The sequence below is a fragment of the Amphiprion ocellaris genome, chromosome 4 (genome assembly GCF_022539595.1).
Source record: "Amphiprion ocellaris isolate individual 3 ecotype Okinawa chromosome 4, ASM2253959v1, whole genome shotgun sequence".
Classification (NCBI taxonomy): domain Eukaryota; kingdom Metazoa; phylum Chordata; class Actinopteri; family Pomacentridae; genus Amphiprion; species Amphiprion ocellaris.
Window position 1 is genome coordinate 35,401,669 of NC_072769.1, and position 27,396 is coordinate 35,429,064.

A 27,396-nucleotide genomic window follows, 5' to 3' on the forward strand; every position below is an offset into this window, starting at 1 on the left:
ATTCCCCAAATTTCTGAAAATTTGCAAAACCTTCAGGAAGAAAATTCCAATAATTCCTTAAAAGTTTCCCTTAAAAGTTTTATTTTAAAAAAAATCCCCCAAATTTGGCAAGAAAATTCTTGTAAATATTTTCAAAAATGAGTAAAAATATTCCAAAAAAATCCTAAAAATATCTAGTGATTACTTATATATCAGTAAAACTTCTAATATTTTCTTTAAGAACATTCACAAAAAAAATCTACCAAAATTCAGCGAAATTTGCTGGATTTTGGTTGATTTTTTTGTGTGAATGTTCTTAAGAAACATTTTTAACTTTTCTTTTTTCCACCAAAAAAATGTTCAAAGATTTCCCAAAAATGTTGAAAATGTGGACATCAGAAGTTTCACTGCAAAAATTTTTTTTCTCCACATTTTCAAACTTTAAAACGGGTCAATTTTGACCCGCAGGACGACACAAGGGTTAAAAGAAATACTGCAGTACTTGCTTAAATGAATTAGAATTATTAAGTAAAACTCACCAGGTTCTGCAGATTTTTCACATTCAAATTTTTACCAAGAAGGAAATATGGATGACTATTAATTAAATAAAAACATGCAAAAGTATTGAGCTGCACTCAAACCTTGTTCCCTCATCCACTGAGATAAATAACAGCAGCCACTACCAAGCTAACTTTATAATTATCTGACTGTAGCGCAGTTACTCCGGATTGTTGACTATATTCTTCCTGCTTTGAATAACAAACAGGACTAACTTTATCATTATATAACCCGGGGGCAAGTGAGTGTTTGTGTGGTGATTAAAAATAAGTAATCGATTACTGAAAGCTCTACTGTCTGACCTCCACAGTATATCGCTGCATGTTTGCTACCAAAATAAAAACAGTCCGGTGCCCTGCCCCACTGTAGAGGCGCCTCACTATCAATAATTCACGCCGAGATGATCTGGCAGCGAAAGGTGAGACACATGATGACGGCTGACGTCACCCTCTATGGTCTCTTACCGCCTTCCCTCCATGAGCAGGATTACACAACAGCAATCAATAAATAATAAAATCACAAGGTACGGTGCAGCACAGTGCAGCTCGCCGGTGCTTCTCTGGCAGCCAAACAGAGCAGGCTGGTGGGGAGGCGTAATGATATGCAGCGAGTATTGACTGAAAGCAGGCAAGATGCTATTCAGCACCGACTGGAAGTCATTATGTGGGTGCTGCCTTGAAGGTGACCCGTCCTGAGGATGAGGATTAGGGGCAGAATTTTGCACGCTTTGGTTGCACACGCGTGTTTATGTGAGGTTTCTGTAGCCGGTTTGTGGATGGAGGTGACAGACTGTTGCCCCCGAAGTTAGAAGAAGCAGCAATTGCATCCCAACAACACCTGACCCTGAGACGTGTTTCTGTCACTCCATAGCAACAGAACAGGCCGGATTTTTTTAAAGGCAAACTCAAGACCTAAGATAAGATTAGTCTTTATTAATCCCACAGTGGAGAATGTGGTAAATGATTTTTCTATTCTGTTTTTATGAATTTTCATCTTTATTTTGCCCTTCATCCGTCTATCATCTATCTATCCATCCATCCATATTTGTTATTGTTCTTAGAACACATTTTATTTGATTTCTCTATTTATTCTCTCATACATGTTTTAGTATATTCAGTGTATCATTTATTGCTTAATTTTTTACGATTATTTTCTTATTCTTTTTATATGAATTTAAATTTTCATTTAGTTTATTGTTTTATTTGAACTATATTAATAATATTTATTTATTTGTTTCTTTACTTAAATTTTATTTTTCATTTTATCTCATCTAGTGTATCCTCATTGCATTTAGGTTAGCATTTCCTCAGTTCCTCAATCCCACTGCTTTAGAGTCCTGCATTTATAACATAATTTTGGTGGCGGGGGGTTGTTTTATATTGTTTTATTAGTGTTTTATATTCCTTTTATCGGTAAAGCACTTTATGTTACATTTCATTTTTATGAAAAGTGCTGTATAAATAAAGTCTGATGGATTAATTGATTGATAAAAGCTGTCTGTCGAGGCCCCAGGCACACACAGACAATAGACACTCAGAAGTAAAAGAAAGTATTTTAAGCCTTTATTCTGCTGTCAGTAAGCTGAGGCGTATCTTGTGATGTTACTGAGACACGAATCTTTAGTTTGCTATGTGGCATCTCTCTCCGGTTCCAATATTAACTTTGCATTTGAATCCAGTTCAGTTCGAACGAAGCCAGACGTTGCCTCGAATCTGCCTCAGACACTGGCCCACTTTCAGTCAATCGGGAGCACACAAGTGGAGCTCCCACACACTCGGCAGACTCAATTATGCAACCGACTCCGCAAAATAGTGTTTGGATGTGCTCTGCTGCTTCACGCCGGAGAACAACAGCCAGCCTGCAGAGGTGCAATTTTAGAAAGCATAATCCATCTGCCTGCAAGTCTTTTCAAGCCTGCATGTGAGCAGAAAGAACACGTAAAGAAACAGCAACAGTTTTCCGCTTAATGGATTTCAGTTTAGTGAGATTTACTTGCCACTTTTTCCCCTAAAAAGCTGCAGGATCTGGAGAAAGCATCAGTGGAAAGGTTCAGATACAATTGTCTGGTTCTTTAAATTTAGCTTCTGCAGTTGAAGAAATCGGTTGCTTTCTATCAATGGATGTGCATCGCCATGGCAACAGTTGGGCTTTAATGTTAAACTTTGTTCAGCCCTCTCCTACTCCCATTGAGATTCACTGACAAAACCTCTCCAAATGTAAGTCAGCAGTGGTCATCGCACAGACAGCGCTATGGATTATGATTTTAAGCTAGAGCTGCAATGAATAATGAATTAGTTGCCAATAGGTAAACAATCTCCAACTATTTTTACGATCAATAAATCAATTTGAGTAATTTGAGAAAAGTCTGTGATTGCAGCTTCTTAAATGTGAATATTTTCTGGTTTCTTTCCTCCTCAAACAACTGATCAAAAGTAATCAGCAGATTAATCCACAATGAAAATAATTGTTGGTTGCAGCCCTGTTCTATGGTCAGTTTGTTGACATCATTCTGGATTAATCGAACAAATCAAATAATCGGCATTCATGTAGATTATATATTCAATACAATAATTCTTTCACACTATAGTCAGATAATGCTCTGAAGCTGCCTGTGTTGCATCAAACTTACAAACAACCAGTCGCTGTCAGTTAGCATCTTCTCACCGTCTTTGCCTGTGTTCACCTAAATACTGATGTAGCTGGCAGCTGCCTCCGTCCTAACAGCTAGCTGTTTTAACTGATGTAGCTTAACTGTGTGGGAAAAGAACAGCGAACGTGATTAATAGTAATAAACAATCAGGAGCTGCCCATGAGGCTGAGATGGTACAGGCAGAAACACAATACAGAACAGGACGAAGCTACTGTACATGCAAATACAGCATGGAAAAAACAGCGTCAGTGAAGGGAAACAGCCTCTTAAACACAACCATGTCACAATCTACCTAGTGCACGTCCGAGAAAACTGCAGAAAATCACAGGTCTACAACACAACAGTGTTTGCCAACGCTACTCTGTGCTAAAGCTAGTTAAGCCCTAAACACTCACCAACCCACATATTGATCTAGTGAAAATCCTGCTGCTGTATTTTGAACGTTGCTGGAATATTTCGGAATTAAGTCGTACATCGTTTAACAGGACAAAGCCTCACAAATACAATTAACTCTTCTCAAATCAAACAATTAATATAGCAAATGAGGCCTTTAATTCCACAAATGCAACATGTCTTTTTAAATGCAAATTTTAGAAGATAGTGTTTGTAGTAAAATCTAAAAATTTTTACCAAAAAAAATGATGTCAAACAATGGCAATTATGCAGAATAGCTGTGTTTGTGCGAAATTGAGTTAGTAAAAATACTAAATTCTATGATAATCACTGTCTGTTTCTGGTATGCGATAATTGTACAGCTGCACTTTGATGGATTAATGCTAATACTTGTGAGACAACAGTTGCATCTGCTAAGACTGTATATGGAACACATACTGAGCAAAAACTAACTTTGTGAGGTGTTTGACCTTGATCCTAGAGAAAAGGAGCTCTTCCTTCTGTCTTAGTCTGTCCCTCTTTAAGTAATTGGATTAATCTTGGGGCTTTAATTAGAACGATCAGGTGGTCAAAAGCAGGAGAGGCTGCAGGAGCACGGACACGGATTAACTCCCACAGCTTCACGTACAAACCCACAGGTGACAAATGAAATAAAAAAGTGACATAAAGTTCTTGAACCACCATCAGAACAGCTTCACTGCACCTTGGCATTGATTCTCCAAGTTGGTGAACTCCATAGTCGCTATGGAAACTGTTTTTCTAAAAGATAATCCCTCATTTGGTGTTTTGACGATGATGGTGGAGAACGCTGTTGCACACATTTTTCCAAAATTGTTTAGTTGGGATGAGATCTGGTGACACTGAAGGCCATAGCACATGACTGACATCATTTTCAGCCACTCCCACCAGGACAGAAATGTTCCATCACAGGATAAATTAGACCTGGATGATAAAACAATAGCGGTACCAACGATACAAGCTCTGGCATTCGCAGTGAGTCGCAGTATGTCTGGCAGTTTTACACAAATGTATCAGATGTAAACTGCCATTAAATCCCAGCAGTTACTCTCAGGAACTCACAACCCTGCATCTGACGGGGTCCCGATCCGGTAATACCCGGTTTAGGTCAGCCTAGGATGTAAATGTTTAATAGATAATTGATGAATTGATGTTAATTGTTTAAATGATTAAAAATATATCAAATGATGAGGGATAGAGTGAATATGTGTTATACATTAGCTGGAGTAACTGGTGGAGCCTCTTACTGTTTAATACTGTAGCAACCAGAGGAGGCGTCTCTTGGACTATGGGCGGTTTATGTTGGCAAGCAGAGAGCACTGTGGGAGTTTAGCTAGCAGTGGGCACCATGACAAAGATTTTTTGTGACAGTTAATGTGCTCTTGGTCTGAATTTATGTATTTCAGACGAACTGACTCGGACAGCATTTCTTATCCCAGTGGTATGTCTCTTGGATATGACAACAACATCCCCACTATACTCATATTGTACTATTAATTATTTCATAATGGATTGTTAAGGTTGCTATATCTGGGTCAAGATAATGATCCAATATTTGTATCCCGAGGCCAGCCACTTTGAACCTTGACCTTTATTTACTATGCATGAGGGTGAGCTCATTCCTTTATCCTTATTTGTGTGTGTAAACTTACTTATTTTGTGTTTTTCGTGATGTTAACCTTAAGATGTTATAAACAGACTAAAGTGGTAAAATTCAAAATAGACCTGCAGGTCTTTATTCAGAATGGGTCTTTAAAAATAATCAATAATTATCAATATTGACTGACAATATTTCCCAGATCTACAATAAAGGTGATCACTCACAAACCTTGTACTGATTTGCAATGTTTACTTCTGGAGGGGTCACATGGACCCAAACTATTGCCCCAAACAGCATAACAAAGATTTTTCCTTTAATTTGTCACCCTGCTGTAAATCTATGGCTACATATAAATGTAACTAACATGCTAATAATCATTCTGTGGAGCCTTGGAATGAACTCAGAGCCACGCTGTGCTACTTTCTTATTATGTTTCGGTTTAAGAGCATCCAGGGAGATGCTGTTCTTCCTTGCTCATTGTTAATAATCGAAACCAGTATTGATATGAGCCTGAAGCTGGAACACGTTTGTGCCCCTGAACCTCCACAGAAGCCACTTGTGCTGTTTATTAGCTGCCTGAAAGGCCTCTGGGTGCTGCTCAGCTGTGGCCGCCTGCTCAGAATCAGCTGCGGTTTCCATCCAGGCAGCCTCATGTAGCTGCAAAACCATCCTGGAAGTGGGTGAAGCTCCGAGCTCCCAGTCAGCAAACAGGACAACACAATCAATAATCAATACGCATGGATCCGCTGGAGCAGCTGTGAGTTTTATAATGAGGGAAAACCACAGCGGCGCGCAGGGAAACCCCACAACTTCCCATCCTGAGCGACGTAAAACTCCAGTCCGGACCGGAGGAGGTGTGACCGGTCACCGGGAGACGCAGCGGACCTTTATTCTAATCACCGGAGTGACGTAAGAGTGACCGGAGAACGGGCTCGGTACCTGGATACACCGCCTGCACGGGGCGCACGCACCAGGCGGCTGTGAATGAACAATAACGCGCAGCCGCCCCCCTCAAAAAACCCAAACAAAAAGACAGAAACGCTCCTTACCGTAAAAGGCATTTCTCGTTATCTGTCCGCCCATCGCTACGCTCCTTCGCCGTCCGTTACCGTGTCCGTGGGTTACTGTGATGCTCCCGGTGATCGTGACATGGCTGCATCCGAAGGTAGCGTCCACCGAATAGATGCAGAGACGCTGGAAACACACACCTCCTCCTCCCTGTGAGCGCACAGACGCACATCTCCGCCGCCGCCACCACCCCGCCCCCTCATTCACCGAGCGTCCGTTCACTCGCTCACCGTGGCATTTACATAGAAGGTGGAGACTGTTAACGCTGTCACTGCCGCACACAGCCGCTATTTATGGGCCACAAGCGACGGAAGGGGATGAAATATTAAGGCGACACACTACCCAGGAAGAAACGTGCTCTGGTCTGTTTTCAAGTATGTTTGCTCCCACAACGTGTCTTCTTGTAGTGTAAAGACAAAAAAAAAAAAAAAAAATTTAAAAATAATGCTGTAATGTTAAAAAACTGAATATAAAATAATATTTTTTGGGTGAAATTCATTTTCTGTCCGCGCATTTCAACAAAAACTCTATTATTTGTGGAACTACAGATTTTTCACGTGACCTTTTTTTTTTTTTTACCCTCACATGGAAATAATTTTTCTTTCAAATTCTACCATATTTCTATACATTTTTGTTGATATTTTAAGTATATAAGTATATAAAATGTGATATGATATTTCTATACACACACACACACACACACACACACACACATATATATATATATATATATATATATATATAGTTATACTTTTACTTATTTTACACATGGTAAAATAACAAATCACCGTAAACAATACAGATTTTTTTGATGTGGACATTATTTTCTTTTTTTTACAGTCAATATGTAAATTAACATTTTTTAATCCTACATTTTATTCCTTTTTAAAACATTTTTTACTTCTGTAATTGGGCAAAACAAAGAACAGCTGTAAAGTAACTGTTAAAATTATTTTTATTTTTTAATCCTTGATTTTCATAGTTGTTCTTTCAAATTATATATCTGTAAAATAGTTACATTTGTAGCTGATTTACATACACTAAAACTGTCATTTTTTGGTCACACATTGCAACAGAAAAAATACTATTTGTAAAAATAGAGATTTTTGTTGTGGACTATATACAGTTTTCTCTTGTTTTTTGATTTTAAGCAGCCAATGTATAAATTAATACTTTTTTGTGACTTTGCTAGATATTTTCTGTTGAAGAGAAAATCTGAAAAATAACAACTAAAATGATTTACCATTTTTCAAACCTTTTTATGTACAATTAATTTTACTAATAGCAAATATATGTAAAATAATTATATTTTAACTAATTTAAATAAAGTTCTATACTCAAATCAGCTGAAAAATTAATAATGGTTAAAAAAAAGTTAAGCAGTTATTTTACAGAGGTTTCTGGTTTTAAAAAAAAATCCAGATACATTATATATTAAAAACCATTAAAAAAAACCATATACATAACGTTTCAGAAAACTTAAAAAAAAAAAAAAAAACAGTTCGCTTAATATAACTAATCAACTGGGGGAGTGGCATGGTGTTATCTACTGGTTAACATCTACTATAAGAATGTAGGGAATATAAAAATCTATATATCTTCAACAGCTGTTTTCACTCTGCCAAGGAACGCGGCAGAGTTATGTGATGATCGGCGTACGTTTGTCCGTCTGTTAGTCTGTCTGTTAGCAACATTATTCAAAAACGGACAAACGGATTTGGATGAAATTTCCAGGGAATGTCAGAAATGACACAAGGACCAAGTGATTAGATTTTGGCAGTGATGCAGCTTATAGTCTGGATCCACTGACTTTTTAAAGATTTCTGTATCGTTGCGAGATAGCATCACTGTAACTATGACAAGTGAACTACATCAGCTGCCTGCTGATGATCGCATGATTGTGATTCTACTACAAATCCACCGCTGTTTACTTATCGGGACTTATCCATTGGAAATGATACAACATTTGAGCAGCCTTGGCGGAGCACTGCGCTCTGAGTACTTTTCTTGTTTCAGATTGAGTTTTTTCTCTGTCACTGAACAAGAAATCTGCACTTCCCAACTTAGTAAGTATATTCTGAGTGTTGTTTCAGAGGGGATTGTTGTTATGCCAATCATGGCCTGATTTATAGAACATTAATAAGAACATTTATCTTCTGGAAATGGATGCAAATTTGGGCACTTCTAAATATTTAGCATATTTAAACATACATTTACAAAACACGACTGTTAGTGTCAGTAAATAACTGCGGAAGTTTCATGCTGATACTTATTAGCCGCCTGCGGTGTCTCCCATCTGAGCTGCAATCTCTATTGACCTTTTTAATGGCACAGGTTTAGTTATCAAATTAATAGGTGAAATAAACACAGTATATCTTCCTGCACTACTGTGTAAAAATAAAAACAGATACAGTCTGAGGCTAAGTCTGGACCCAGATCCTCAGGGAGCCAGTGTTCACATTCTTGACTCTCAGCACTCAGAGTTTCACCTCCGTGTTTCGCGCTGAGCTTCGGGCCTCCAGCAGTGACTCTAGAGCTGTCGTCACGTATCCACCGTGACCTCACAGCCCTCACACACCGAGCTGCAAGCACTGAGATAGCAGAGGACGAGTTAAACGAGACGTATGAAATTATGGAACTAAGTTTATGAGGTGGAATGCAAAATCAGAATACAGAAGAACCGGTTATTAAAACACAACCTGCCGCCATTTTTAGAAGGTTGCCAGCATTGTTTATTGTTTTTTTTCTGTGTATAAAGTTTCTGCTGAGAAAGTTTAGGACAGATTCAGTAACTGATGTTGTAGCCACGTTTTTATGACATACTTTTATGTGCATTTTGGAGTATTTCATTAAGAAAATTTAATGAAAATGGCAATATATGAGAAAACTGACCTGTTTGGTTTTTTTGGTTTTCTTTGCTCGTTTCTTTAACAGCCAACGTGTTTGTGAATTTTCCGCAACTTTATTAGTTATGTGTAATTTCTGTCACATATTTTCACGTGCACTCACTTGAGGTGTTTTTTATTTTCTTTTACCGTTAACACTTTAAATAAGCTCAGACTGTGACCACTGTAACGTAACTATAGCGCCAACTTCTGACGATAACTTGCAGCCTAGCGGTTAATGGAAACAAATTTCAAAAAATTCTTTGCCACATTTCGAAAGTTCACTTCATATTTTCTTGACATTTATTTGACGACACGCCGTGTGTCAGTGACTCGTTGTAAGCCTTTTATTCACTCCTTAATTTAGTTTTGATTTGGTCAAAGTGTCTGTTGAGTCCATAATTGTTTGGGCCCACTATTTTTCTTTTTGGATGAAAATTTCAAATAATAGCTTTATTCTTAGGAGGTTAAATATATGGCTTCAGCCAGTTAGCTTAGCTTAGCTTAGCTTAACTTAGCACAAAGGCCAGAAAGACAGGAAAATAGCCAAGCTTTGCCCGCCAGTAACAAAATCAGCCTTTTATCATGTCTAAAGCTCATTATTTGAAGTTAAACTCATAGAGTAAACAATGAAAAACACATAGGTTTGCATAAGTTACATATTTCTAAGCTGTCTTTCCCCATGAAAACACGTCCCACGCTGAAGTAGTAATACATTTAGGTACAAATATTAGCAGTTAAATGGCACAAATCTTATCTTTTGCCTGTGAGAAACTTAATCTCAAAAGTAACTACAGCTATCAGGAAAATGTTGTAGAGTAAGAAGTTGGTTACAGATACCTCAAAGGTGTACAGAAGTACTGTACTCGAGTCAACGCATTAGTATACACATTAAAAGTCACAAACACGAATGTACACATTAAAAGTCACATTTTGTATCATGTTCAGCTCCTTAAAATGTCCTGTTTGTTCATAAAAGACACATCACTGCTGTCAGAAAATGAAATATTGTTTGTGAATTTTATCAAGAAAAAGAGAGAAACTAAAGTTGTTAAAATGCAGTTTCGAGTAATTTAGAAACAGTGTCCTTTTGGGCAGTGAGGCTCAATGAGTGTAAAACCCACTGTCTGCAGAACGCTGTACATCGCTGTTTATGCTAAAATGATTAGCCACAAAATCCTGCAGGTAATAATATTTACACATCTCCATCGTCTTTAATGATTACCACCATGTAACCATAACAAATACTGCAGCTCGCCTGGGATGTTGATCCAAATGAAATCAGAACCGCAACCTCAAGGTTTAGTCGGCTAAATGAGACACTGAGGACGCACACATGGCGAGCACATTGGAACCAAAGACCTCATTTGGTTTGATGTATCACCTCTGCAGACAATCGTAAAAATCTGAATTTTAAGGAAGCCAAAGGACTTTCAAAACACTTCCCTGCACTGAACGCTCTTCTTGATTGCATTTGTCAGCACTTATAATTCAGATTAGTGGGACAGAAACCTGCTGCATTTCATTTAGAGAAGTTGGAGATGATGTCTTGCCGTTGACTCACTAAAATCCAACCAAATTGAGCAATAAAAGTAAAGCAGACGAGTCTTAAACGTCTCCCTGGAGGATGACTTCATCGCTTGGAGGTATTACGGCTTTTTGTCAGCGGCGACTGGAAACTGGCCAGGCGGGTTTCAGGAAGAAAGATCAGTAATGTCACAGATCCACAGCAGAGGAAAAGGCCTGAAGAAAAGTGCACTTCCTGCTGCTGAATGCATCGCTGGAACATCCTTCCTTTGTACAGTAGCTCTGGGTTCCTGTTTTATTAGCGCAGGTTCTTAACCTCTGAACAAGAAAAGCCTCCTCTGGCCTGCAGCTGTCTGCCATGTCACCGAGCTGCATCTAAGAGTCTCTGCATGAAGCTGCATTACATAAGTTAGTGAGATAATGTGGTTGAGTTGGCATCAGAGGAGAATCACTTGTGTTGTTTTCACTTGTTTTGTTGTAATTTTGTCTTATTTGTTGCAGTTCATCTCAATTTGTGTCTTGTTTGTGTTGTTCTCTCTCTTTTTTGGCATATTGTCTTGTTTTGTGCCTTGTTTTTGTCTTTTTGTGTCTCAGTTTTGTCGTTTTGTGTCTCAGTTTTGTCATTTTATCTCATTTATGCCTCGTTTGGTTCATTTTGTGTCTTGTTTGTGCTGGTCTCTCATTTTTGTTGTACTGGCTTGTTTGGTGCATAGTTTTTTTTTGTCATTTTGTGTCTTGTTTTTGTTGTTTTGTGTCCCAGTTACATTATTTTGTCATTTGTTTGTAGTTTTGTGTCTTAATTTTTGTTGTGTCTCATTTGTCTCAGTTTTGTCATTTTGTCTAATTTTTGCAATAATGTGTCTCATTCGTTGTCGCTTTGGGTCGTGTTTGTTTCATGATGTCTTGTTTTTTTGGTTTTGTGTCTCATTTGTGCAGCTTTGTGTGTTGTTTTTTGTTTTGTGTCTCATTTGTGCTGCTTTGTGTCTTGTTTTTAGTCATTTTGTCTCAGTTTTGGCAGTTCATATCATTTTGTGTCTTGTTTGTGTTAGACTGTCTTGGTTTTGTGCCTTGCTTATTGGTGTTTTGTCTCTCAGTTTTGTTGTTTTGCCTCATTTTCTGTAGGTTTGTGTGGTTTCTTTCTGTTAATATAGTATGAATTCTGTGCTGTGATATTGTGATACTGCAAAACCTTAACAGTTCACAGTAAATGGTCCAGTGTACACAAAATTTCCAGTTTACTACAGTCAACAATGACCCTTCCTCTACCTCTGAACCTCTTCTAACCATATTCACCATCTCTCCTAAACTTTATCTGCTAGTTTTAGTCAATTTTACTGAACCAAACCCTAACGGTTTAGAGGCTGCTAGTCAGAACTCGCTCTGTTGTTTGTTGTATTTTAGGAAGTTAAGCTGTTTTAGTGTTGATCAGATCAGAAAGCTCTCATGTTCAGCTTGTTTTGTTATTATAGTTGGAGGACTCGTGAAATTTTATTGCCATTTCCTCCGTCTCTGTTGTGCTTAGTGTCCACAGGATCTGGTTTTTGAAAACACTTTGAGTCATGCAACAGATGCTCTGACCCTCACTGAATAATAATAGTAATAATAATACCTTTATTTATTTATGTGGTGGACAAAGCTGACATTAAAATACAATGTGGGACTAAACCAAGCGGGCAAAACCAAATATATCAAAGAATCTAAATATGTACAATGCAAAGAATAAAAAATAAACAAGCAGACCAATATAGCAAATATATGAATCCTCTTAATCCTCAGAAAAACTGTGGCAAGTTCCACAAGAGGCTGAACAACCTGCTTGGTCAGGTACCTTGAAAACTGTGTGAAGAAGTGGGACTGTTTTAACCCTCTGTTTTTGGCTCTTGTACAACATTTTCCCAAGTGCCCACAAGTGTTACTAACGCTGAGGAAAAAAATATGATTCTGCATACAGTAGACATTTCCCGTTTGCATTTTTATTTCTGCTTGCAGTTCAGATGAAAAGTTGCAGAATTTTTGTCATGTCACCGTTAGTTGTAGCTGAGTCACAAATAGCTTCAATATTACACAGAGAAGTTAAGAATTTTTTGTTTTTCACAGAATCTGGTTGGAGCAAATGGTTTATTTTTGGCAATTTTTGAAAAAAAAAGACAGATTATTGATGAAATATCACAATTGTAAGTTAGTATTTGGTTAATTTTCCCAACAGGGCCACATATCACACGTGATTATTTCAAGGACTGTTGGAAACTTGAAATTCTTTCAAAAAGCGAAAAGTTATTCAATTTCATTCATGTGTTTCTCTGTTTGCTGCACTTTGTATGAATGTATATTCAGTGGCTAAAATGTTGGCAGTGAGTACATGTCCGTGTGCATACTTTCTTGCTTTTTCATAATCGGATTTTTAAAAACAAACTGTGAAAATTACTGTTTCTAATCGCTGGTGTGTGGTTTTCTCACACCCACAGATATCCATCTTCCCTTTAAACACAGCGAAATCATGGCTAAAGATGAAATACACATAAATTTAGGATTATTTTGGCTTTCACATCGTTGACACGTTTTCTCTCTGCAGAGAAATTAGTATTCATGGTTTCAGAACTGGCAGCCATCAGCCATAATGTGGCTGGAGATCCGACATGGTGGCTGATGATTACCCCCCCCCCCCATCACCACATGTCCCAGCATGCTTCACTTTCTGACAGCAGCTGGAGACCAGACCTCACTGAGGTTTCCACGACAACCAGTGCTCGAGAGGAATTACAGCGAGTCTTACAGCGATGCATATGTAGGAACACACACACGAACGCACACACTCACAGCCCATTAGTTCATTGAAGCACAGTGTTGGTGAACATGAGCTTCACAGAAGACAAAGACGACTAAACCGACCCAGCAGCAGAGTGGGGCCTTTCTCCCTGATTTGTACGGGAGTGAAAGGAAATCTGGCAGCAGATGCCGAGTGGTGGGGAGGTCAGCGGAGTGGGTCTCCTGCAGTCGGTATTGTCTGAGAGTGCTTCCCGGCACGTGTGTGAAAACAAAAACTCCCATTTAGTTTATTCTCTGGAGCCTCATGGCAAGGTTCAATATGAGTAGAACCTCAGACAGATCCAGAAACAGGACGAGATGAAAGACGTGGAAGGGAACATTTTTTACTGAAGTCAATTTGGATCATTATAGGAGAGAAATTTGGGGAATTTTGTAATGACTGCGTCATTGAATATACCGTGGAGAAACAAAAGAAATGAATCAAATTTAGTGAGAGCATCATTTGCTTTTAACCCTTAAATCCCGCTTTACACCCAAAACCCAGGTATATATATATATATATATATATATATATATATATATATATATATGTACACTTGCCAAAATTACACAGTTTATCATCAACAAAAACAGGAAGAACTTCAAGTTTCAAATGGTCCTTAAAAAATCATGTGTGATGTGTAGCTCTGTTTGGAAAATTAACCAATTTTAAGCTTACAATCACCAAATTTCATCAAAAAATGTGCCAAAGATAAATCACAGCCACTTTAATCCACATATCTTATTATGTCTCATTTAAGAATGTGCAAAAAGAAAAGTAGTTTGCTCAGCATGAAGGCTAGAAAGAGAGTCAGAGCTAGCTAAGCTCTGTCCACCAGCAACAAAATCAGCCTGTTACCATCTGTAACCTCCTAAGACACGAGCTTTGGTTGGGCTTGCATTTTAGATTTCTTCCAGTTATTTGGGATGAGGAGTAACCAATAAATATAATAATTGAATAACATCTAATATCTGGTTATTATATTTATATTCTATTTATATTTTATGTATATTATTATTATTCTTTTTTTATTAAAATGATCATTGTTTTTATTAGTACTATTATTATTATTATTATTATTATTATTATTATTAACAATGCGCTCTTTTTGAAAAAATAAAATGATGTCCACATATGTGTCCATCAGGTCTTAGGAGGTTAAAGCTCAATATTTAAAATCCATCTCAGGCTACTGATTAAACCATAAAAAGTTCATCTCTTTGTATCAGAGTTACTTATTTAGAAGTTTGCTTGTTTTTTCCATCAAAATACATTAGCAGTATAAAACTCTAAATATCAATAAAACGTCCACAATTTTGCATAAAATTTTTTGCGCTTGTGTGTGTGTGTGTGTGTGTGTGTGTGTGTGTGTGTGTGTGTGTGTGTGTGTGTGTGTGTGTGTGTGTGTGTGCGCGTTAAATTTAGTTTTGTTTTGTTTCTATATGCAGTTTTTCAAATAAGTTCTGACAAATGAACACTTCGTTTTTTTCTTGTAGATGCTAAAGTTTTGCTCTTTTCTTTCTCTTCTTAGGGGCATTTTAGTGATTAGCAACAACAGGTTTTCTTTCCAGTTTCCTCTACTCTGTTTATTACAGCTAACATAGCCTATAGCCCCACCTTCTGATTTTGCAGTGTTGCGGTTAATGGAAACAAGCCTAATTTGCATTTATTAAAATTCTTTGCCACATACATCTATCTATCAGGCAAATGTAGTAGAGTAGGAACATGAGGAGTCCAGGAACAGAATGAGATGAAGACAGAGGACAGGAAACATCAGGGAACTGTAAATTTTTTGTGAGAAGTGACTTTGGATCATTATGTAAGTGAAAATGAGAATAAAGAAAAGGGGGTAAAGGTGAGAGATAGTGGGTAGGGGGCACTTGCACATTCGCTGCAGTGAGCACTGGAATAATGACGGTCTCCTACTTTCATAAATCCTGCCTTATTGCAAATCTCCTTCTGTCTATTCTGAGACATGCCCTCAGCAGGTATTCCAGATAACTACACTCTTAGTTATTAGCAAAGGTGAAAGTTAGTTTGAGGGCATAGGATGTCTGGTGTAATGTAGTACTTTTCATCAGAGTTGGAGCAGAAGAAGTGGGGAGGTGATAATTAGATCTGTCACTCTGCTTTAATATCTCTCAGAGCTGCTCGGCCTTGGGCTGCGTTGTTGCAAAGAAACGCCTTATTGTCTGTGGTGCCGAGGATCTGAAAATGCTCCGTCTTATACGCTGCTGCAAAATGTGCTGGTGAGGAGTGATGGCTTTCAGTGGGGCATTGCTGCGGCTATCAAAGTATTTGAATTATCAATGACGCTGGTAACTTAATACAGAGTATGCTGCATGACATACATACAGTACTATATTTTCTCTATAGTGGAAACCACCAAGGTTGCAGTCAAATAATAAAAGAAAAAATATGTTTTATGTCTTTATTCCAAACACTTTTCCTTGACCTCCAAGGTTGACCTCAAAGACCACAGATGGAAATTCTCTTACATAATGATCCAAAGCCTTAAGACTAGGCTACATAATCATGCGATGGCTTCAAATTCACAAATAAAAGTTAACTAGGCTGTTGTTGATGTGGGTTTTGCACAGATGGTGCATCATTTTATTGCTGGTGCAAGGAAAGTCTAAGAAAAGGATTAACCAGTGTATGTTGCTTAAGGACATAAAAAGTAAAGCAATGCAGCATAGTTCTTCTGCATTTAGAGAATTCAACCTGCTCTTATCATGGCTTTGTCTTAATATGTTGTCCTAAACTGGAACACGTGAGCTTGTGATCGCCACATGGGAAGTTGTGTACACAAAATTATTTCCATTCAAGTGATAACATTGGCTATAAGTTGCAAGAACATCACTACTAGGCTGCAGCAAAATGGACATGACGTTTGGCATCTAGAAGCCACCAAGGCTAACAATTTAGTGAGCTATTGGGCCAGTAATGTAATGTAGTAAATGCAAAAGCTGTTTACCTGTTATAAAGTTCCAGGAAAAAACTATACCGCTGACAGTTACAGTATATTCACTTAGACTCACCAAAAACTGATCTGAGAAAGTTAAAAGATAAAAGTGAGTTGATAAAGAGTTTGTCTGTTTGAGATCTCCCAGCAGGAAGTTCTACAGTCAAGGGAACCAACCAGAGGTTCTCAAGCCACAATCAGGCTCTAAGAGTTAGCAGGTCACAGGTAGTGACAGGAACCAAACATTCAAAGTTTTAAAAACAAGCAGTAAAATTACTGCCACAATTAGCCAGTGACGAGATGAAAGGATTAACGTAATGTCACTTCTTCTACCACTTGTCAGCAGTGTTTTCTATCAGCTGAAGTCTTTGAATGCTTCACTTGCTGGTATTGGATTGAAGTGCACAACAACAGTCGAGATAAAAATATGGACGTCCTTTAATATATCTGCAGGAGACAGGAATGACCTGATTTAGAGCTGAGGCCAAAGGGGAGTCATGATTGCTTCTGATTTGGAGTCAGTTGGTTGCAAGAAGTTTTTGAAAATCCGCTTCTTAATCTCAATCTTGGGACGTGGAATCTGGTTAACATGTTGTATCCTGTCTAATCCAAACAAAAGCCAGTGAGTAAAAGCGACACATTGTGGTTTTACTGTGGGCTTTACGTGCCAGACTCTTGCATTGTACGGATTAAACAAACGAGATATGACAATGGTAATTAGATGAGGTGCTGGTAAGTGGATTTTCTTACTGCTTAACAGACCTGTTTCCAGTCTGTTTGCTATGCTGAGCTAAACTAATGGCAATACTTGTTGGGACATTTTAGTCTGGCAAAACAATTCATGCCACCTCTGTAGCTGAAAACGTGTTCAAAAACGAAAAAAAGCTGAGATTTTTTGAGGAAACTCATTGTTTCCTGTAGCTCTGTGCTCTCCTACAGGCAGGAGTACATGTGGTTGTAATTCAGCCGAGAACAGATCACGAAGACTTTTAAACTGCAATTCCCATCATGATGGGGGTGTTTATTGTTCATTACATTAGATTAATACAGGACAGCTGCTGCATGAGGAAACATATGAATGCGTTTGCATGGATTTTCGGCGCCATCAATCAGTGGCCCTGCTGGTTTAGTGGTTTCCAAACCGAACCTTCTGTGAATCAGCACAGTATATCCATCTTGACACACTGGCTCATGTCATGTTTGGCAAAAGGATACTTCCAGACACCGAGACAGATTACCAGAGCTTTCTTTTATCCATTTATGTGGCTCCAGCTTTATCATTCCTCTCATTTATCACATTTACAACCTGTGTTCATCGCCTCTCTCCAGGTTTTAATGCTGCGTTTAGATCTTCGAGGAGCTCAGCTGAACTGAAATGAGATCAAAAGAAAATGGAGTTCTTGAAAGTGTTGTGACCATCCCATGGAGCTGGCGCAGCTCCGAATGAAAATCACCTCGATCACTGCTTTATATGTACTCACTAAAACGATAGCCTTTTAATTAGACACAAGAGAGGCCGCTGAGATATCACCTGGGGCTAATCTGTTCCTCCTCTCATTTGGGACCAAACGAGATAAGCAGATTGAGGTACTCTTTTTTTAGGGCATGTTTTCCTCTTGTTCCCACAGCTCAGACCTGAAAATCACTTTCTTTCAAAAGACAGAAAAACACAAGAAGATGTCTTGTGCTTTTCTCTAAAGAACTGGAGGGAAAGAGGAGTCACAGGATTCAAATGAGATCTGGGAGCTTCGGGATACAGAAGAATCAAGAAGTCACGAGAAGCAGGGAGTTTGATGTATTTCAGTGTGCCTGTTTTAAAATATGGCCTGTGGAGGATTTATACAGCGCCTATAAAAAGTATTCACTCCCCTTGTTGGTTTCAACATGGATTCGTGATCAATTTAATTTGGCTTCTTTGACAGTCATTTACAAAAAAAAAAAGACATCTACAAGGATTTCTACAATTTCTGACAGTAATGTCAGTTAATTAAACTCTAAAACTTTAAATAAGTGGTTACCTAAGCATTTACCGCTTTGAAAGTGACTCATCTAATTCAACACAGGCACGACCAGCTGGTGCTAGAAGTCACACTTATTAAAATCAAGATCGCAGTGAATGTGTCTCAGTGATTATATTACAAAGATACATCTATCTGGAAGGTCCAGTCAGTAGTGAATCAGGATATAACTATACCATGAAAAAAAGAACATCTCAAGAAACTGTGAAAAGATTGTTGAAAAATACAAGTCAGGGGATGACACAAGACAATTTTCAAGTCGCTGAATATCTCTAGAAATGGAAGCAGTATTGCATATGTTTAAATCTGCATAGAGCAGGTCGTCTTCAAAAATGAGTGACAGTGCAAGAAAGAGACGAGTAAGAGAGAGGCCACCAAGACACTTATGACTTCTCTGAAGGAGTTACAACCTTCAGCAGTTGAGATGAGAGAGACTATGCATACAACTGTTGCATGTTCTTCACAAGTCAAGAAGTATGGGAGACTGAGTGACAAAGAGAAGACCACTGCTGAGAAAAACTCATAATAAATCTCAACTAGACTTCACCAGAAGTCATGTAGGAGACTGAAGTGTCCTTCCAGGAGGGTCTTTATTCCGACGAGACCAAAATAGAGCTTTATGACCATCAGACAAGATGCTATGTTTGGTGTACACCAAACACTGTACATCACCTCAAACACACATTCCCACCGTGAAGCACGGCAGTGGCAGCATCATGATGTGTGGATGCTTCTCGGCAGCAGGTCCTGGAAGGCTTGCGAAGGTAGAGGCCAAAAATGAAAATGGCAAAGCGTGAGGAAATCCTGCAGGATGAACTGATGCAGTCTGCAAGAGGATTGTCACTTGGGAGAATTGTTTTCTACCTAGACAATGAGCTGAAGCAAACAGCTAAAGCTACTCAGAAATGGTTTAACTGTTTGATGCACAATATTGGTCAAAAGTGACCCATATTCAATGGAAAACATGTATCTCTTGACCCATGTTGTGCATCAAAGGGTTAAAGACAACAAGGTGAATGTTCTGGAGTGGCCGAGTCAGAGAATTTTTGGCTGGCTTTGACAAGTGTTGTTTCAAAGGTCTTTGGGGCGGCTGTGCTCAGGTGGTAGAGCGGGTCGTCCAATGATCGGCTGTTCGATTCCCGCTCTGTCCTAGTCATGTGCTGTTGTGTCATTGGGCAAGACACTTTACCCACCTGGCTTGCAGTGCTGCTATTCACACTGGAGTATGAATGCGTGTGAATGTTGGTGGTGGTCGTAGGGGCCGTAGGCGCCGTAGGCGCAGATTGTCAGCCACGCTTCCGTCAGTCTGCCCCAGGGCAGCTGTGGCTACACATGTAGTTTACCACCACCGAGTGAGAATGTGTGAGTGAATGAATAATGGATTCATTGTACGCGCTTTGAGTATGCCTTAATAGAAAAGCGCTATATAAATCTAATCCATTATTATTATTATTATTATTATTGTTGTGTAACCTGACATATTTTGAGCAGTTTTACAGAAGAATGCAGGAGAATCCTAGAATCTAGATGTTCAGAGTGATTGAGACCTGTTCACACAGGTTTAATGCTGTAACTGCAGCCAAAGGTACATCTATGAAATACTGACTCAAAGTATTATGCAATCACTTATTTTACATTAGATATTTTTAACTAATTGTTTGTAAATGACTATGTAGAAATCTATTTGTACATTGACATGAAAGAGTCTATCTGTTGGTTGTAGTTGAGTAATAGCTTCATGATTGTGCCAAGGAGTGCAGTTTTTTTTTTTAAATTTTCACAGAATCTGGTCAGAGTAAACAGTTTATTTTTGGCAATTTTTTAAACAAGACATGTTAAAGTGATTTTGCTGAAATAGTCAGAAACAGAAAGTCGAAAACCTGACAGTTCTTTCAGTTTTTAAAGTTTAGCGTGATACATTGTTTAATTTTGGTGTTTTATTTATTTATTTTCAAGACAACATGCTAACATACACAAACGTAACTTGCTTCATTTTAAACCTGCTTGTTGGTTTGGGGGTTCAGAAAGTTAATATGGGCCCATGAAGCCTCATTTATGATGCTAAAAATTTAAAGAAAAATTACAATTACATAAAAATTTACTGCAACATCCCCCTCCAGAAAAGTGTTATTCTGAATAAAACACAAGCATCACAGTAACTAGGAGGCTCGACTGCCCCATAAATCCGGTGCAACTCTGTCAGTGTGTAGCTTAGGATTGCAGGAATCCCCTTTTTAAGAAAATTAACATAGTTTTGTTTTGAGTCATCACCTAAATGTGCTTGCATACTGCATGTAATATCACTTAGGCTTCTGAGACATAATGTCATTTCAGTGCAGCAATGAAAGGGGACATTGTGTTTCTGAGTGATGCAGCCTGAAGGAAGCACATACGGAATAATAAACTGTGTCCATGATTTAAAGCAACACAAACAGGATATCTTTAACTCCAGGGCTGCTTCCTGAAATCCAACCAGTGCTGAAGCAAGAATAGCAGGATTTACAGAATCAACAGGAAGACAACAAGAACAGATGATGTAACACAAACACCACTCGACCTCGGCTAAAATTGATCAGAGACTCTGCCTCAGTGGTTGAGATTGCACTTTGCATAACAGTAACCGTTTAAGAGATGCTGTTTAATTTCATTAAGATGAAGCAAAGATATACCAGCACAGATTGCCAGAGGGCTGCTCTGTTTTTGCTGTTCCTCGTGGTATTTAATCAGACTGTTTCTAGGACAGTCATAAGACACATGAGATTATCTGCTTTCCATTTCCTCACTGCCCTTCTGCAGCTTTTCTGTAGAAGAAACCAAGTCGCATCTCCGAGACATGCTTTGGGTCAATCAGCAGCAAATGCCAGTAGTATTAGGTGCTAAGAGCAGCTACGTGACTATGTGACAAATGGACCGCAAAAACACAAAACAACCACGAACAGACGAAGAGCAATCAATTAGATCCAAAATACCCGCAGGGAGATGCAAACCAGCGAAAAAGAAATGCAAAAGACTAAAAAGGGACAGACAGTGACTACAGGGAGATGCAACGAACAGCTATTAATACACACATGACTAAAAAATAACGCAAAATAACTGCAAAGAGAAGCAAAACAAATGCAGAGAAATGAAACATCTTAAAAGGAATGTAAGAATTACAAAGTGACAAATTTACTGCAAAGAGGTGCAGATATTATAGACATAAAGCAACTACAAAAGACGAAGTTGAAATGGAGAGATAAAAGATTACAAAGAGACACAAAGATATGCAAAATAACTAAAAAGAAATGAAGACTAACTACAAAGAGACAAAACAACTACAGAGAGATGCAAAATTATCGCAGAGACAGAAAACAACTATAAAGAGACACAGAATTGAAATGGAGACTCAAAACTACTCAAAATAGATTTAAAAAATGCCTGTAAATAGACACAGAACAACTCGAAAGACATGTAAAACAACCAAAAAGAGATGCAAACCAACTATAAACAGATCCAAAATAACCGCAAACGGACACAAAATGACTGTGAAGAGATGCAAAACAACTAAAAAGAGATGCCAAACTACTATAGGCATGACATGAATATGTAGAGACATAGAGCTAAAAAGAAACACAACAAGACTAAATGGGGCCAAAATGACTACAGAGAAAACTACAAGCAGATGTAAAATGACTAGAAAGAGACACAGATCAACTACAAAGAGACGAAACGCCTGCAAAAAGACACAAAACAACTACAAAGAGATGCAAAATGAACACAAAGAGACACAAAATTAACATGGAGACAGAATGACAGAGAAAAACAATGACTATGAAGAGTGATATAATGACTAAAAAGAGATGAATCAACTGCAAAGAGGCAAAACAACTACAAAGACACACAAAATGATTGAAAGACATAAAATAACAACAGTCCCGGAGGCCCAGAAAGAAAACAAACAGCGATGCAACCTATAAGGAACTGCAAAATTACTACAAAGAGGTGCCAGACTACGACAAAGAGACACAAAATGACTACAAAAGAAACACAAACCGAGGTACAACGAGACACCAAGAACTACAAATCGATAGAACAAATACAAAGAGATGCTAAATGGCTATAATGTGATGCAAAACTTCTATGAATAGACACTAAATGACTACAAAGAGGCATAAAATTCAGAAAAAACTGAAAAATGTAAAAATGGATCGATTGTACACAGCCTGGAGGGCCTTTTACCTGTCCATATCCAGATGCCACAGTTAGACCCTGTTGAGCTACACTAAGTAGGTTGTTTGAAAGCTGAACGGTAGCTTTAGCATTAATGTTTTGCAGAATTCACGAGGAAATATAGCGTTAGAAGAGCTGACAGAGTAAACTGGCATCAAACATCCGGAATAGAGACGTCCTGAATAAAGATTTGGTTGAAGTTGGTTCGCCTGTAGCCTTCGCAGCGTCATGTATTAGACTGCTGAAGCTGTTACACCTTCAGAATAGAGCAATGGAGCGACTGGCAGCATTTAAAACAATTTGTAAAAATATGAGATAATCCTGTGCTGGGACTGGAGGTGCTGAAGAACAGAGTTTCACAGAGAGAGACACATTTTAGTCACAACTGAAAATCTAATTAAAGAGATTAGGAAAAGTTATTTATTGAAAGTCAAATAGAATAAAAGTTTTTTTGGATAGTAACTCTACATTAAGAGTCATCAGAACAGAAAACCAGTGATGGAAATGAACCTGCTGCCTCTGAAAGGGTGTTTGTGGGTTTCTAGCTGTTGTGATGAAGGCTTTGTAGTGGTAGGATATGCTAAGGAGTATAAAAGAGGAAAAACTTCAGACAAATGTGTCTTTGGGTGTGAAGAATGTGAAAAATATTAACTGTTTGTGTGGATGTAAAAAATGTTCTGTGTTGAAAAGAAGGAAATTAAATCAATAAACAAGTTGCTACACAAGTTGCAAATAAATTAACCACAAAAGTGAGCTGGGAAGATTGAAATCTGTCCTTGGTATATATGCATGATATTGGGTAACATTGTGACACAGGCCTTGTATTCAACCCTCTGTGCCAGAAGCTAAACAGCAAAAAACATGAGAATCAGGTTTGATAGTTTGGGTGATCATAGATGATTAGCAACCACAAAAGTACAAAGCCAGAATCAAATTAGCTGCACAAAATCAAGCATGAACCAGAAAAATCCAAGACTCCAGATTAAGAGACCAAGTCAGCCCCTTCAACTCGTGGTCATGTTCCTCAATCCATCTCCTGAACAACTCCAGGCAACAAAGTTTCCACAAAATGACATGATTATACTATTAAACTGTGTTTTCAGCTATGTTTTAACGGAACCCTGGCAACTCAAAAAAGGAGGAGAAGCTTCAAACATCTTATGAAAGGGTCATACTTTGACCTAAACCATGATATTTTCACAGAGGTATTTTTGATAGTTTGTCAGAGGTGCTCAGATTTTTACACTGTACATTTTTCCTGCTTCCAACATCAATTTCAAGAATTGACTGTTGACCTGTTGCCTTAAATATATCCCACCTACTAACAGGACAATCAATATTCACGTCATCTGTCAGTGCTTTTGTTACTGTGGCTGATACATGTACAAACAATAGATAAAATGACTGGGTGTAATATCAAAGGTGTTGGTTACTGTCCAAAAAATATTACCTGACTTTCCACATCTTCTACCTTTCTAACACAGCATTTGAACATATTTCCATTCATTGTTTTAATTTACTTGCCTGCCACTTTTGTTTCATTCAAACTCTCTAGTTTTCAAAGTTTTGCTCTCAGATACAGTTGTTTTCAGTGCACAAACTCCCGTACACGACATAAAGCGGCAGACAGACAGCGAGTAAGCTGCTGCCTTTCAGACATATTGGAGCACATAACAGCTGAAGAGTCAGATATTTCCCTGAGGAGTTGGTGGAGACTAACACAGAGGGAAAAAAAGACAGAAAATTGGACTTTTAGTTGCTAGAAACAACAGACCAAATAGATGTGAGTCTGCTGGATGAGTAAATAAACAAATGGTCATTAACATTTTTGCAATACCAAATTTGGGAAAGGAGATTTCTGGTTCTGCATTGGTGTCTGTCTGCAGAGTGAAGGATCTTGAGAATTCAGCCAGTGCAGAGACTATAGAAAGGCGAATGCTTTGCGACTGAAAGCATTGATTCTGCACGATAAACAATGTGTTTTTAAGCACTGTATGTGGCTGCTGAGACAACAGGACTCGGCTTCACTGCACTACCAAGGAAGAAGCAAAACCAAAAGGACTACCGACAGCACAACAAAAGTAGCTTGTCAGCTGTTCCATTTATTTCTGACAAGCCCCCAAGTGGCAGCAGACAGCTACAACAGGTAAACGAATGTCTGTGAAGCATCAACGAAGAAGCTTGTTTTGGCCTTAAGACTGTGCTTAGAGCTTGTTGTGCTGCCCCAAAACTGCAAAAAATCCATTGATTCATCATCTACCTTTGGTTCTTTGTAAGAATATCACTCATTTTTTCCCATTGACTAAAATTTAGAGATGTGTGGGGGATGATAAAGGCATCTTTTAACTAATCGATACAGGGACAAACAAACTCAGATCATCTGATTGTTTAGATCTGCTCTTACACAGGTGTTGTTAAAGGAGAGCACAGGTTGTGGCAGGATGCTAGGAATGCAGGTCTTACATGATTTTTTAAATTAACAACTGGCAGCATTACCAACCAATAACTGATTAACATTTACCACAAATTTTACACAGTCAGCTTTTGTTATGTACTGACTTTGCAGTAGTCAAAGACAGATCTGAAACATGTGTTACTGGGGTATAGAAATGCTGTCCTAGTCTGTCCCGGTTTGTCTTTGACACCTGGACGGAGGTCATTAAGTATCACAGACATCTTTCTCATGGTGCCTCTTGCTGCATAAACTCCCCACAATGCTCTCTGCTTGCCAATATGAGCTGCCTGTAGTCTGAGTGACGCCTCCTCTGGTCCCTATAGTATTAAACAGTAAAAGGCCTTACCTGGTGGAACAACCAGGTACTACAGCTAATCTACAATATATTTTCTAACATGCATGTAGAAAAAACAGGTTTTCTCCATCGTTTGGAACATGTGGATCCACAGTACACCCTACACTCTAACACTACTGTGTCCTACTTCAGTGTGTTTACTGAACTGATTTCAATAACTGTAATGTATTTAAAGTGTGTAATATCTAGGAAAATGGTATTGGATTTGGACTCGGATTGGATTGGGGCAAAGAAACGTGATTGGGTTATTCCTTGTAAAATCTGAATGGGACACAGAATGGTGGACAATGTAAGTATCAGTGAAAACCAGCCTATCAAAAGGTAACAAAAGAAGACTATAATTTAAATACATTGATTTTTTTGGGGTTATATTTCCAATGACTAAAAGCCTTCCTTCTGCTGCCATATATGATTTCACTTGTTCTGTACTTCCAACCTCTCCTGCAGGTTGGCAGGGCATACAAGTGAACCAGGGCACCCATCAAGCAGCAGCTGTTATGTCTACGACAGGGATGTGGATTATAACTTCAGTGCTGAGGTGGCTCTTAATCACCCTGGGACTAAAAAGAGGATCTCGGACGAGACCTCCTTTTCCCATCACAGAGCATGGGAAAAGTCGCAACACTGCTGCTGGACCTCACCTAACTTTTTCGTGTAACTAATTTTAACTCTACAGCAGATGTCGGGGGGATTTTTGGCGCTTGTGAAAGTGTAGGTGGTTTTATGCTCTAAAGGTTTATAGCTGGATTCTGGGATATTTCTCAAGCAGACTTGCTGTCCCATTCCTTACTTCCCCATTTCTCTCGCTCATGCACAATCTCTGTCACACCCACTCTCATCCTATCAATCCACTATAAAGCTCTTGTTAATGTCCCATGGCCACACTGCTGGTGACAGATGGCAAAGGCTGGATGAAAACTCCTTGAATAAATATGTAATCCCTTCCTCACATGGGCCGTAGCACAACGTGCAGATTATCCCATCAGATCCACTACAGCAGCTCTGCAGAGCAGCCGGCTGTGGGGAGATCCCTCTTGTGAGTGTCTATAAAACTATTTGTGTGTGTTTGAGTGGTAGCTTGTGGTTTTAGAGGTGATGAGAGGCAACGTCAAGTCGTGTGCTATACTTCAGATTCAACTGGAATGTATTCACATCTCATATGAGTACTTATTTGTAATGCTGCCATCAGTGGGCTAGAGTGCTTCCATCTCACCATTCACACACCAATAACACTAAAGATGTATTCATTTGAGTTATTTATAGTTGGTTTATAGCTTTTGGTGCCATTCTGTGGATTTTCCCACCTGCACTCCAACCAGGATACAATTACTTTTATAGTCTTATGCCTTGTAACTATTGTTCAAGCACAAAAATGTGTTGACTTCCCTCCATAAAGATGGGAGCATTACCTGCTTTTATGCACAATGACAGATGTGTTTTAATGGCATCCTTCTGTGATATAGGACCAAACAGCCCACTGTGCGTACTCAGTAACTCCATAAAGAGAGAAAAAGTTGGGGAACAGCCACCTCAGCTACCCAAATATGTAATCATTACATGAGTACAGCGACATTAAAGGATAATGCCAGTTTATTACAACTTGGGTCTTACTTTCATGCCTACCTTTGAAAAAAGCAAAAAAAAAACAACAACACAGTCCCTTGCCTCTGAAGTTTTAAATCCTGTGAAGTGAAACATAAAATGCTTCCATTAAAGCACCACATTTCTGTAGCTTGCTGCATGTGGTGCAGCAGTTTACCAAAAATAAGACTACTGAGAGTCTCATTTATTCAAAGTCTGGTTGTGAAGCCTGATATACAAAATTGCAGTCTACCTCCTTATGGGTAAATATTTAAAAAAAAAAATACATATAAGACAGGCAAGGAAAAGGACCTGTTGTGACTTAGGAC

General features: G+C 38.5%; 1 protein-coding gene across 2 annotated transcripts in view; it reads right to left on the reverse strand.

The window, feature by feature from the left end:
• Positions 1-27,396, reverse strand: part of neurl1aa (neuralized E3 ubiquitin protein ligase 1Aa) — a 95,824-nt gene that overhangs the window by 51,685 nt on the left and 16,743 nt on the right. Inside the window, exon 1 of one of the 2 annotated variants that reach the window (XM_055010197.1) lies at positions 6,248-6,455. The exons of the other annotated variant lie outside the window; for it this stretch is intronic. Within the exon in view, the coding sequence (XP_054866172.1) occupies positions 6,248-6,281 (34 nt within the window). The 5' untranslated portion in view covers positions 6,282-6,455. Of the gene's footprint in view, positions 1-6,247; positions 6,456-27,396 lie in introns of those variants that run through there. 2 annotated transcript variants of the gene reach the window in all.